Raw genomic sequence first — 14,850 nt, forward strand, 5'->3', positions numbered from 1 at the left:
GTTCTCTTTGTTTCTTCAGATTTTCCCACCAAAAAGATGCATTCCGCCTGAGTTTGAGTGCCACAAGTTTGACCTTCTTTTGTTCTGGTGGTTCATGAAAATCGAAGATTCTTTCTACTGTATTAAGCCAATCGATAAAGTCATCAACATTTATTTTCCCTTCAAATTCTGGAATATCAAATCTGGGATTATATTTATTCTGCCACTCGTCTTGGACTTCATTTCTTCTCCGACATCTTCTTGACTCCCTTGGAAGATGAGGTGTTTCATCATCAGAAGTAAACTATCGAGCGTCATTTTCATGCTGGTTGTGTCTACTTTGAAGTTCGTCGATTATTTCATTTTTTTCTTGTAGGCTACGCAGCAATTTTTGTAGCTGCAGCCTCAACGACTCAGCGTCATCTCCATGGTCGCTACCTTCACCAACTACATCTTTTTCATTCCGCCTTGCCATGACCTCTAGCCTTTAGCTCTGATACCAAACTGATACCGGGGAGGAAAAAAATGCAGAATGGATGTCGATAGAAAACTGATATAACAGTTGTTCAGATAGAAAATGTCACAAAAGGCAAGGAACGCACTTTTGAAGAAACTTCGATAAAATGATATATAGCTCATCACCAAGTTTAAAAATCAAAAGGGATACAGAAGATCACCACCCTAATGATAATAAACAAGGATACATAACTGAAAGCGAAAGACTCACCACTCAAGGACGCATCCAAGAGATACAGAGTTCAAAAGAGCACTCCAAGAGAGCTTCTGCCAATATCCTCAGTTTTCTAAAGTCCTTTCTAAGTCCTAAACACCAAAATAAATACTAGTGCATGAAACAACCCTTCATGTATAGGGAATTTCGAAATTAAGTGTTTACAACTTCTAACCAACTATTTTAATGCACTCATTGGTAATGAAGAAATGTTCACAGCGTCAACCAACTCCTTTAATGCATTCCTTTGTCTTGAAGAAAAGCACCTTGAAACAGCTTTAACTTTGTGCAGAGAATATGCTGATGAGCTGTCATTTTTTAGTGTGCTGAAATAAAGATTATGAGGCATCATTATTGACTGAAAAAGATACTAGATCATAATCAAGGCTCATATAATCAGATTGTAGTAAATTAGACACTCCTGTGTCACTAGTGCTATCAGACAATAGTTGCCATATCCAAAAAGGTCCAACCTAAGGCATCGTCGATAGACTCTCGAAATTTTGGTTAGTCCCTCCTACATCTAGAGTTGATGGAGTCACTGATCGAGACACATCTGGACAAGGCCTATCCCGAAGTGTTTGTATAGTCGCCAAGAGACATATCGAGAATCGACCCAAATATGACCAACACCACTTGAACATATTGGGAAATCTGAGAGAGCATCACATGCACAACAAAAAAAATAGAATAGAAAATGGTTTCCCAAAAATAGATTTTTATTATATCACACATGATGATTGAGAGCGAAAAACTCATGAAAGATAGCAACTTGCGAGATCGACACCTTTACCTCGGAGCCATATCGAAGTACACTTTAGTCACTATTTCTGTCGGGTTGACTCTGATATCGATAACGAAATCACCTAACACATATCAATGATTGGGTGTTTAAGTTATACACAGAGATGGAAGTTTATAGTCATGGGGTTCATTAGATTCTGCAGGTTGGATTTGGATCTGAGTGATTAGGTCAAACCGTGTTGAGAGAGTTGATCATAACTTTTCGTTTTTGAAGAAAAGAAAAACTGTCTCACTCATGACCATAATCTTAATTTAACCTAACCTACGTATGGAACAGGTGGCTTGAATCAGGTGCTGGATCTGTCAGGATGACATTTGAACTTTTTTGTTCTTGTGAATCAAGACATGTATTATAGTTAAAGTGATTTACTATAATAGGTAACGGTCGACTCCTTGATTAGCCTCGTAATTAGACCTTGAGACAAGATTAGCCAAGGATTATTCTTCCCTTATCGATCTACTAGGAGAGTTACGGTGGTTAAGTGCCTATTGTATCAGCCTCATGTCATGGAAAATCTCTTCAATTTCTTGTAATTGTTCACGCAAGGCACGACTCTTATCGGCCAACAATATGTAGGAAGCTCTATTATGCCCCGGACCACATGCACAAAAAATAACAAAATACAGTATATATTTGACATACGTGAGCGAGGAATGAGAAAAACTTTCACATCACACTAATAATAAGAATGAACATTTACAAATTTATGGATTCTTTTTTCTGGTGGACAATGGCCATTCTGTGCAAGAACAATTATGAGGCAAAACTTACATCATTATTAGATTAAGTAGGAACAGGAGAAGCATGAGTAAGTTTGATGCAAGACGATAACCAGCTAGATTGTGTCCACATGTACAAAACCTTAAAAATATACATATGGACCATACCGTAATGACCAAGCGTAGTAAAACATATACTTCCAATTTCCAAACACTGATCCCATCCAAGCATAGACTCACCCTAGCAATCAAGCACTAATCACTGAGGAATAGCAAGACAGACCAGGAGGCAAAACAATCCAAATAAGCAATATATGAAACTGAGCAAATAGGATAAACCTGCCACTCTGAAGTGCACATGCTTAGAAGAATGTTCGTTTTCAGCCCTCCGGACCAATGCTTAGAAGAGTTCCTTCTTTCTTTTCTGAACATCCTGCTTCCACTGAGGTTGTTGATAAAATAATTCTTTAGTCATACCGAAAACGGTTTGGAACTCGGCATCAGATAAGTAAACCTACAAAAGTGGAAAGTAAAGCATATAAAGTTGGAATAGAAGAAGCTATACGTATAATTGAATTATCAAAATTTCAAGAACCTCCCATTTTGGAATAAATATAAGATTTTAGAAGCAAATAAATTCTGTGACAGAAACCTCTCTCCGTTTATAATCGATTCCTCTGACAGGATTGCTGGACGTGGCTCTCAGCTGCTCGTAACTATATGTACATTCACCACCTGGTTCACCTTTATTCGAATCTTCTGTTGCCTCTGTATCAAGAACATTGTTCTCTGATTGATAACCGTCTAGTTCGATGGTTTCCTTTCCTGCAGAAGACTCCAGAAGATTTTCCAACCCCGAGTCCACACTTTGAGTTCTCAAAGGAACTGCAAGAGCTAACTCTTGTCAGCATTTAAAACAAATGCAAATATTAAGATTAGGATCTTACGTTGATACAAATATCTTAGGTCTTGTAAGTTGTAATAAAAGACGTAATAATCTTCTCTGGACACCTTAATTCATTTAAGGAAATGACAATGCCATAAATGGTTAGGATTACACCTTAAACAGACTCTTTATGAGAAATAGTAACAGTTCAGACCATCAAGATGGTTGTGTCCGTATTGCAGTTTTTCAGGTTGAACATTCACCACTTCAGAAACCCACGCATACTTCATTTTTCCAAAATTTACTGACAAATGAATGTTCATATAATTATGTCATATCTATAGTCTAGGCATTAACGGCAATAGAACCTTATTGTTAAACCTAGGTAATCCTTGTAATTTATGCCGAGACAGCACTATTTTCCAGTGGAACAAGAAAAAATTACATATCGTAGAAAACATCAAATTATCAGTTCAAGATATTGTACCAGTGACAGCCACTCTTGGGCCTGGAGAAGGGCTTCTGCTGATTCTTGCAGTAGAAGTATCAGAATCAGCGCTTTTGTGTTCAGCAGTCAAAACGGAAGATAGTGCAGCAACTGCAGCTGCTCGCTGTGACCCTTGTCTTGGACCTGATGGCTTTGGAACTAAAGTTTTGGTGCTTGAAGTTGGATTGAATGCGGAGGATAGGGCTGCTAAAGCTGATGCTCTTTGAGTGGGTCCATCGTGATTCACATCATTAGCTTTGTAGTTTGATTGTGGCAAACTGCTTGAAGATGGATTGAATGCGGAAGTGAGGGCTGCTAAAGCTGTAGCTCGCTGAGTGGGTCCACCATGATTCACATTATTAGGCTTGTTGTTTGACTGCGGCAAACTGCTTGAAGATGGATTGAATGCAGAGGAGAGGGCTGCTAAAGCTGATGCTCTTTGTGTTGGTCCATTATGATTCACATTATTAGGCTTGTTAGACTGCAGTAGACCACAATGAGCAAGTTATATAGTAGCATTAAACTTAGATCACGATTAAGTACTATCAGGACAGCCAGTGATTTCTAGAATTTACTTGCAAAAGGGTAGCCTAATACATTGACTAAAGTGATGGTTTGTTCTGGCAAGAAATTAAGAACCAGTTGGAGGTTGTTTAAGGCTTCCTATGGAAGTCCTCAGCTTGATATGGAAGAAAATTCTAATGACTGAACTGGCTTTTTCTGAGTCCAAAATGGACCAATTTGGTCAGAAAAAGGCTTGAAGGGTTTAAGACTCTTCTCAGCAGCCGTTTAAGATTAGTCATGAACAAGTAGCAACTCACATCACCTCCATGCGATTTGGTGCCAGCTCTGTGGAGGAAGGCCTGAAGACAGTACGGGAGGCCTAAAAATGAGACGAGAAGAGTCCTGACCCAGTGACGTGTTTTCCATATAGGCATGAAAATTTTGGTTTATTTTTTTGGTCCAATCACCAAAAGTGAGTCAATATTACCATCAATATGACTCACATATGTTGGTCGATTACTGTCAATTCCAATTGATTTGTGAATTTCCAAAAAAGAAAAATAAAAAGAAAGTAAAAAAGATTGCTGCTGCCATAGGTGGTAGACTGAGAGAAGGAAGAAGAGAAGGGAAGAAGTGGGGGAAAAGTGGAAAAAAAAAACCATGATTGTGAATGAGAAGAAGACATGCTATTTGTAGCCACTACATCCAACATAGCTGTCACTGTTGCAATGTTCATAGACAAAGAAGCAAACATAGAAGAAAAGCAAAGCAGAGGAGAGACTCTTAGCAATTAAAAACAAATAGGGATGTGACAATCAAGAAGAAAGATGTTGCAATAAGGAATCTTGCAAACACTCCAAAGAAAGTCCTTAACTATAGCTTCTTGTGCATTAGTCAACACTGCACTTGGATGGTAATTAGAGAGGTACTATGGTTATATGGGACCCATCATCCAAATTAGAGTTGAAGTTAAGTGTTGAGGGGTCCATCACTCAGTTTAAGTTAAAGGTAAGCATTCTTTAAGATCTCAAGGTACTGAACCCATACCAATCACTGTCCAGACCAGGACATGTTAGAGTCATATTGGCAAACTGATATATGGTATGCCAATACATGTCATGGTACCGCAGAGGGCGGTAGGAGAAGGAGAAGAGGAGGTGGAGGAAGAGTACCTAGGCCGATGATGAACGTAATGAGGGATCGTGAGGGAGGCAGGCAATAGTTCAAAAGAAAGAGGGTTTTTAACTCTAAAAAAACAAAAGAACCTAAACTAGACCAGACTGCCAAAAAAGGGCTGGACAGCGTGCCAATTTGCTGTCGGACTAGGAATACCACTGGTATGGATCGATCTAGGCATTATTTAGAACCATGAAGGAAAATACAGTCTTTTTGTACAATGTGTTCATAATAGTAATCTACTGCTTAACACATCATATTTTGTGTAGAATAAAAATAAGGGAGTTATGTTGTGCACCTTAGAATAAAAAAAGGGAACTTTGGTCATGTTGTGCACCTTAGAATAAAAATAAACTTTGTAAGGGAGTTATTGGACTTGCTATACTTAAAACATCATATTTTGTGTAGATAGGAAAAGAATTTACAGAAAATTATTGTTATTGGAAATGAGGTTGTTGAGAACTTGAGATATCAAGGTTAATAAAAATGAATTGCAAACATAGGAGCTTGGGCTGCTGTCACTGCCGAGCTTCTGTTGGGTGTGGGTGTCTCAAATTAGGTGGTCGATGGGGTGCCAAAATGGGAGACTAGGCAACTTCTTAGGTTCAAAAAGAATTTTATTTTGTAAAATTCAGTATTGCCATGTTATGCAACAGCAAGCACACCGTGACTATTAACCACAAGAGATGGCATTAAATTGTGAATCTCTTTGCTAAAGACGATCTAAATGACAACATCAAAAACAGAATATACTGATGTGTGCCAACTTCATGCAGATGTTAAACCTGACATTGCCATGTATTATTGGCACAAGGTAATATGTGGCATGCGCTGCAGTGATCAAGGAACAGTATGGACTGTAGACACCCACCAGGTCAAGTCCAGGTAGCTAAACTCTTACTCTATATCATAACTAGGGTACAATAGTTAACAAACAACTACTTACATATTAAGCATTTGCATGTAAGATAGTATCAAATAAAGAGCTTTTAGCTGAACCTCTGAAGTATCAAATAAAGAGCTAATATAGTATTTGCATGAATTGGTAGAGACAAGTCCTATGACTAAAATAAAACATGGGGATTTACACTTTCCTCAAGTACAAAACTTGTTAAAATTTACCTCTGAAACATGCATCACTGGACCAAAAAGAAGTGAAAGTTTCTTCTGGAAAGAATTTCCTTGAGCCTATTTTACATAAGAAGCATTGTTTAGAACTTAAAATGTACTAGTCCCAAGAACAAGCGTAAAAATCAAAATGCATGAACCAAATAAACAGGGGATTTATTGTGACATAAAAAATTACTTGTATGACTATATACGCTAGTAGCTTCTGATACATTTTTAGTTGTCTGTAACACATTCAGATTTGCAACATGGAACTGCCAAAACTATCACATGTTAATTGCAGATAAATTGAAGCTACTGTTCATGTGATGAAGTAATGTATAGTTAACAACAAGCCAGTCGCGAGAAAAGCTTCGACAATAAATAGAATGTAAATTCTTGCATATGTTTATTCCAGAAATGGAAAATTATACTTGTAATCCTTGCACTTTGGAGCTCAGTCCCTAAACTTCAATTTTTGCCAAACAACTCCCTACATTTCAATTGATGTTTTAGTTAACTTATGTTCACATTAAAACAACTTGCTAAACTCCTATAAATGTCAGCAAGAAAATATCTGATGAGTTGATATAAAAACTAAAGATAAGGGGCACACATACTTAACTCACCCTGACTTACCAATCAGAACACACACATTTGAAAAAAATCATTCACCGACATTCATCATTTATGCCAGATTGACAAGTCAAAATGGCCAGGCCAACTTTTAGGTAAGGCTTATATATGGAAGCTGATAGTAGGACTTAATTGAAATATTAATTATGTTTAAGTGCCTTTATGAAACTTTCCATATGTTCAAGGACTAGTGTCCAAAGGGCAACCATGACTATTAATTCAAGAAATTCCAAGTCATGGTATAGTTTTCAATCTGTGTATGCATGTGTTTATTAGAAATCCTTTTGGTATTGAGATGATATACATGATCAACAGGGAGAGCACACCGCAGATTATTGATTATAGAGATGATTTAGAATATCATAACAGGGTGAACACACAACAGACTATTCTAGTGAACTTGGGAACAGTAAACAATTGTAAATGGAGGTGAGAGTGGATGAATATGACCTACGTAATTTCATTCATTACTAAAGAACAATCTTTAATAACCAACCAATAATATTGCAAATCATAATGCATAAAACTCAAAAGTACAAAAGAATATCGATATGTAATACAAAACTGGTTACATGACAACATTTAACAAATAATTGGACCCTCTTGTGATGAAGGACAAGTTAGCATAGGTTCCTAACAAAGCCTAATTTTGGTCTATAGAAGTCTTATTTGTATATGTTAAATATCCTTGTGATAACTTGTTTCGATTTTCAAAGGAAATTTCTCAAAATATTAATAGATCCCAAAAAATTCATTCAATATTAGAATCTGTATAAAGCAAATCATAGTAGCGTAAGATGTAATGTCATATGGAAACATTCATTGCACCACTAAATAAGGTTTTTAATTTCATACTGTACTAGTGTATCGAGTTTTGCTCAGTACGGTACGGTATAACATACCAAGCGGTACACCCTTCTTTTAAGAAGAAACCATCTCACATGCAGGTGAGGATGGTTTCTTCTTAAAAGAAGAAGAAACCATCACCCCCTTTCCATCTCGAGAGACGGAAAGGGGGTGATGGCGGAGCAGGTGAGGATGCGACGGGTCGCCTTTGTCCCTAGCTCGAACTCATCGCCAGCAAGGCACTCCATAATGCTCCCACGGTAGCCAGATCCGATGGGGATCTAGCCATGGGTGAGCTCATCTCTCGCTCCCCCGCCATTGCCACCCTTCGTACCGGGCAATATGTATTGGTCCGCAAGCAGATCGGTACACGGACCGCCGGCTACCGGGTGGTACCGTCGATTGGGGTTGTTTCTGCCTTGTTACCACCCTAAATCGGTTGTCACCGCCCACTACCGGGTAGTATTAGCCGATGGAGAAGAAAGAAGAGGGAGAAGAAGAGAACCTGGAGATCCGACACCGCTCTCCCTCCTCGTCTGAGGCAATGAGGCCTCGACGTCATCGGTGACTTCTCCTCATCCCAGCGGGGAGAAGAATCCTCGGCGACGTTGTAGGGAGAAGAAACCGAGCATCGTCAAGGTGGCGTTTCTTCCCATGCAGGTAAAAGAAACGAGGTGGCGACATCGCCTTGTCGCCCTTTTTTTGCACGGGGAGAAGGAAACGGTTTCTTCTCCCCACCTTCTCCTCGCGGGGGCAAAAAAGAGGCAATGTCGCCGCGTTTTTCTACACCCGTGGGGAGAAGAAACCGTTTGTACTCTTTTATATATATATATATATATATATATATATATATATATATATATATATATATACACTGAGCGGTATATCGAAATATACTGCTCAGTATATAGTATTGTACGATACCGAGCGAATCTCGAAACTCGGGTATAGTACGAAATTTCAATCCTTGATGCCAATAATGAAAAGCTCTCTATAGGATGTTAATTCTTGTAATGTTTAGGTACTTTTGTAGCATCTTTCACCAGTCAATAAAATATCTAGGTACTCTTGGCATCTTTAGCACTCATCCAAAAATCTACCCTCCAATAAAATCTAATGCTCAAATATGTGATTGCAATTTCAATAAATTTTCATAAGTATGTTTCCTTTTGGATGCTTCTATTCTAATTTTATGCCATCAGTATGTCACTCATTTCACTGCATATGAAGCAATATTTCATAAGAACAGACATAGTAATGCTCAGTGCCATTAGAACTTACAATTGCCTTTGCACTATTCCAAGAGAAGTATGTCGTGAAGAAACATGGTTCATAACCTTCTATGACTACATAAATCGGCACATCAGAGGATAAACCTTCTAGTGATACTGCAAGGTCAACGTATTTCTGAAAAAGAAAAGACAAATAGTGAGATAGTTCAAAAAAAATATTCACGGAAAGAAGGAAAATTCAGTGGTTATACCTGTCCAATATGAAATGCCTTTTGTTTCTCCTTGGAATCCACATACTGACCAACCCAAACAAAGACCTCAGAATGGGTATCAAGTATCAACATGTCCTCAGTCAGTAAATCATCTTGAGAAAAATTGAAAACTTCAGTGAACTACAAGAGAGATGGAGAATCTATAAATAATATGAGCAATTGAGAAGTAAAGAGTTTGAAACATCAAATGTTCATTGAATGCAGGATAAGTTGCATACCTCAAGGTTTCCTGGAGAATCATCATATGAACAATATGAAGACATCAGATTCAGCAATGAAGATGTAAATCCACATGTATATGATTATATCAAAAGCAACACAAAGGAAAAAAAAATAGGCTTCACTTAGAAAATGAGACCAACCTTTAACATATGAGATGGTGTACAGGTGAGGATCACTAACAATATCTTGAATGACCTTTTTGCTAGTATAGCTTTGTTTTCCACCAAGAGCAAACCAGAAAGCCGAGCTCTCCGTTCCCTCCTTGGTGTGCTTCAGTGCAACACCCGGCTGTTGAAAAAATAGATAATTAGTTATAAGAAAATTCCAAAAATTTCTATTTAAACCCCAAAGTCAGTGATTTCATATTTCACCATCAAAATTGAAGTTTAGCATATATTTATAAATAAATAAATCCCTGAAAACCTAAAATCTTGCAAAAACATCCTCATAGTTAATCTCTTGAGTTTAACTGGAAACTGTGACTGCCATCATTAAAAACTCGTTATGTTGGTAAGAATATTTTTGTTATTTTAGGAATTTTATATTTTGTTATACTTTTTTAACTCAAGCTAGTTGTTGTTCACTACAACTAAAAGTAGCCAACGTGAATTTTATTGGATTGGTGTTAGTGGGAGGAGTACCAGATGGACGACAAGAGTAGTACCAGATGGACCAGTGGCAGTGGATGGCACAAGGGAGATGAACACAAAGAAATCGTGTGAGAAGCGAGAGAAAGAGAGGTGGCTGGAGGTAAGTGGATAAACCTAATTAAAAAGACAATAAAACAGACTAGCAGTAAGGTATTCACTGGTTCAAATGAAATAGCAATGTATGGTGAGAACCTGTAAATTATATATCATAAGCAAATAATTTCCATACATGTACAACAAAATATTAACACAAAAACACATGAGAGATAGACCAAAAAATTTAACAACAATTAACGGGTTCTATTTAAAATTTATTTCCGCTGCCAATTACAGTCTCACTGATGAAAGAATAATGGTTACTCGAAACTCAAAAGGACAAGTATATACCATTAAGTAATAGCTCAAACAAGCTTTAGCAAAGGTGATTTTCTTAAGCAGATAGTAAGCTTTCTAATCTCATTAAATACTGCCCATACTGCATGGAACTACCATTACAATAAGGGACCAAGTTCTAAGCAGCCTTTGTTGGCCACGAGATTTCAGTAAGCTTATATGGTTGAACCAGTCCAAACAAACAGGTCATAAGGCTCCTGTTTACTTAACATTGTATTTAAGTAAACTACTGTACACTGACTGACCATACTGATGTAGCATCCTAGTCCACTGACCAGTCAATACACTGTAAGCTTCATCATGTGTTATCCAGCGTCAGACTTGACCGTTACTTCAGAACTTTTCCATCTTCATTCAAGACCATATTATCACCAATATTGAGCTGCAAAAATGTTCAGTAATAATAACACAATCCACTAATCTTCAGGGCCCTATTCACCAGCTCTTTCGATTTTCCATGATTCTATAACACCTATTTGTACATAAAAGTGAAAGACTAATGTAATGTAATCAAATGTCCATCAGATCTAAGAGGAATTTCAAAGAAGAAGCAGTTCCTGATATCGATAAAAAATTAAAGGTGAAACATACTATATAGCTACCAATAGTTTTTGAAAACCTCAATCCTTGTAGAAAGGATACCAGCCTGCAAAAACAGTGCTTAAAATACACTGAAGAAGCTCCAGACGGAAATAAACATTTGAAAAATAATAAGGAGAAGAAGATTTCAAACTGGTCAATAAATGAATGAGCTTTCATCTGTGAATGAAAGCTTTTGATCAATAATATAATAACGGGAAATTCACGAGATTCACAAAGTGGCACTAAGAAAAGCAAGGCAGTGAATTTAGATATTATACCTTCAAAAATTCTGCGACTCTTGCAGCCCATTGCTGTTGTTGAGTAGTACTTGAGTTTCCATTCCAAGCAAATAGAGAACTCCCAGATTGCAAAAGAAAACAATCGTTGGAGCTTAAAGATGCTGCCACCTAATGCCAAGAAAGCATAAGTTGATATAACTTTAGACTGCTAGAGGGCCCCACCTATATTAAAAGATGATTGAAAAGATAGGATGTTCTACTAATATAATAATTTTGGAGACAGTACTTGTATATCAATTTTATTTTACATAATAACAATAGCATTCTAATCTAGTGAAGATTAAACAGCCAGCTGTCTGCACTACTTATATCCTTATCCGACTATATTCCAGGAAAAGTCACATACAGGGGAAATTCATTCATATTACATTTCGGTACATTGACACCTTATGCTAACTACACATTAAGTTAGAGGTATCAGGGCAATTTGATTAGCTGATTATATCTATTTATAGCCACTCTACATCATTGAAAGAGTTGCTATTTTATGTTATTAAATATTTGTATTTTACTGAAGACAATTAACAAATAATGCAGACTACTTGGCCATCCAAGGGTGAGCAAAAAATTCATAATTAAGATTGGCTACTTTGCATGGAGAACTGCAGTGTTAAAGCCAAATAAAGGTTTCTTCCTGTGGCATATCTTATTAGTTCTGATGTAAGACAACCTAATTACAGTTTGACATTAGCACAGAATGCAATTTAAAATCTAAGAAAACTGTAATTTAGATTTGTAACCTAATTACAGTCTTCACTACTTATATCCTTATCCGACTATATTCCAGGAAAAGTCACATACAGGGAAATTCATTCATATAACATTTTGGTACATTGACACCTTATGCTAACTACACATTAAGTTAGAGATATCAGGGCAATTTGATTAGCTGATTATATCTATTTATAGCCACTCTACATCATTGAAAGAGTTGCTATTTTATGTTATTAAATATTTGTATTTTATTGAAGACAATTAACAAATAATGCAGACTACTTGGCCATCCAAGGGTGAGCAAAAAATTCATAATTAAGATTGGCTACTTTGCATGGAGAACTGCAGTGTTAAAGCCAAATAAAGGTTTCTTCCTGTGACATATCTCATGTAGGATACCTTATTAGATCTGATGTAAGACAACCTAATTACAGTTTGACATTAGCACAGAATGCAATTTAAAATCTAAGAAAACTGTAATTTAGATTTGTAACCTAACATAGTGTGACCAAGAACAAGTAGTTCTAATATTTTCACATAGGCTTTACATTGTGAACAGAATCAAATTGACCCTGCAAATAAACCTATTAGACGACAGCAAAAATACCAAAAATAGGAACATAAGTTGTAAAGAGAAGATACAAGCAAATCCCTCATGGGGTTGCAACCATTGACAATAGCAACTTGAATGAGGGAAAGCCACCTCACTTTGCCGGTCATGCGCCTTGGGCAGCACAAGGTTCTTTCCAAGGTGCAGCCCCTCATGGCATAGATCAACATAGGCAGCCAAGAGGCAGCCCTGTCTTGCCAAACTGGCCTCTAATACCAGCACTGACGTCTTTGTGGATATGTATCTTTGCAGTTTACACAAGTCTGACTAATTAACCGGGTCTATATCATCTTCCCTTAGACAAAAAGCCACTCTACTTGTTCAACAAGAAAGAAAAGTCCAACAAATGTTTTCCATATTGAAGCAGCCATACACTCAAGTGAAGCCTAGACGGACTCTGGAGAAGAACATGCAGGCATATGGTTAGGCTAGGGTTTCTCTTTTATGGAGCAATGTGGGACCAACCAGCCCTAAAAGCATCTAAACCAGCGTTGGCCAGCCTTTGGATATATGTCCAAAACATTCTTTGCAGATTGGATGGTTCAAGAGCATACAGAGGAGCAGGTGGCTAGGGTAGGAAGGTATGCTGTTAAATTATATTGGAATCTCTTTTGGGTATTTAATCTGCAATAGTTATGTTGAGTAGGCCATATTAAATTTTAAGATTATAGGACCTTAAGCACATCAATGAAGCAATGAAAGAATTTCTTTTACCATTTATCTCTCTTCTCCCCCTCTCTTTCTCTCTTCTTCTTTTCTCTTTCTATCTCATAATTCTTCCTTAAAGATTACAACAACAACAGCAAAGCCATAGATCCCAACTGTTTAAGGTTGATTACATGAATCTTTATTCACCATTGAGACATGTAAAAAATCATATATTTAGTTAAGTTTAGAATACTTAAATTATTATTTATAATTTTTATTAAAGTCTATTTAGGTCTTTCTCTACCTCTCCTCATACCACTAACCAGTGTTTTAAAAAGGTGCTCGGGCAAGGAGAGGCCCAAGCACCTTGCACCCGAGCCAAAGTTAGGTCAACATTTGATCATAGTTCGATTGAACGAGCAAGTTGGTTCGATCGAACCAACTAATGTACCCTAACACAACATCCGTCCACCACTGCCACCTTCGTTCGTAACATCGTTTGCCGATGCGGCCTTTGTTGCCAGCTTCTTCCGTCGGCCTCATCTTCCCCACCTTCCTTCATAGATCATTGATTACTCCTCTTCTCAATTCCCTCTTTAGAATTGTTTATCACTAGTTAGAACTGTTTAGCACTAGTTAGAAACCTATTTAGCATAGGTCTCCATCAATGTAAAAGCCTTAAGTTCATTACCTACCATTATTGAAGAGGAGGAAACCTATTTTGACGAAGATGGACAAAAGGAATATAAATCAACTAAAGAGGACAAGGAAGATAATAAGTTAGAAAATGATGATGTTGATTATGAGGAACATTGAATTTGAAGTAAAAAAATTACCTATTTTAGAATTTTTGTTATAAAAAGATGGATAATGTAATTTTGGTGCTTTACATAATTTCAATTTGATTTATCATTTTTATTTTTATGACCATATTTATCAATCATAAAATATATTTTCTAAATTTTAATATTTAGAGCGCCTCGCTTCGTTCGAGCGAGTGCCTAACGTCTCAGGTATTTTGCAACCTTGCACCTTAAGCTTTTAAAAACAATGCCACTAATATTAATCATTTCAACTCTTTTAACTATCGTCTCCATAGGTTGTTTGTGAATAAAGATTATTTTTCCTATCTTTTCCTAATAACTTCATACATCCATCTCAACAATACAAACATTTTATATATGTTGTTTTCGAACTGTCCAACATACATGAAGTATTATTAGTCTAACAACTGTCTTATAAAATTTTTCTTTTAATCTTAAAGGTATTCGATAATAAAAGATTTTGAATGTCTCTCATTATTTTAACCATCCTGTTTTACTCTGTGAATAATGTCTTCATCAATCTCTCCAT

At 36.9% G+C, this 14,850-nt stretch overlaps 1 protein-coding gene across 2 annotated transcripts in view; it reads right to left on the bottom strand.

Annotated features, from left to right (window-relative positions):
• Nucleotides 1-2,267: 2,267 nt before the first annotated feature.
• Nucleotides 2,268-14,850, bottom strand: part of LOC135653050 (villin-2-like) — a 31,806-nt gene continuing 19,223 nt past the window's right edge. Inside the window, exons 15-23 of one of the 2 annotated variants that reach the window (XM_065174486.1) lie at nt 11,505-11,633; nt 9,742-9,889; nt 9,598-9,608; nt 9,359-9,499; nt 9,157-9,282; nt 6,409-6,474; nt 3,607-4,087; nt 2,886-3,118; nt 2,268-2,747 (exon numbers count right to left, since the gene is read on the bottom strand). In XM_065174486.1, the coding sequence (XP_065030558.1) occupies nt 2,634-2,747; nt 2,886-3,118; nt 3,607-4,087; nt 6,409-6,474; nt 9,157-9,282; nt 9,359-9,499; nt 9,598-9,608; nt 9,742-9,889; nt 11,505-11,633 (1,449 nt within the window). In that variant the 3' untranslated portion in view covers nt 2,268-2,633. Of the gene's footprint in view, nt 2,748-2,885; nt 3,119-3,606; nt 4,088-6,408; nt 6,475-9,156; nt 9,283-9,358; nt 9,500-9,597; nt 9,890-11,504; nt 11,634-14,850 lie in introns of those variants that run through there. The other variant, XM_065174485.1, reaches the window with a different exon arrangement.

This window comes from Musa acuminata, chromosome BXJ3-11 (genome assembly GCF_036884655.1).
Source record: "Musa acuminata AAA Group cultivar baxijiao chromosome BXJ3-11, Cavendish_Baxijiao_AAA, whole genome shotgun sequence".
Lineage (NCBI taxonomy): Eukaryota > Viridiplantae > Streptophyta > Magnoliopsida > Zingiberales > Musaceae > Musa > Musa acuminata.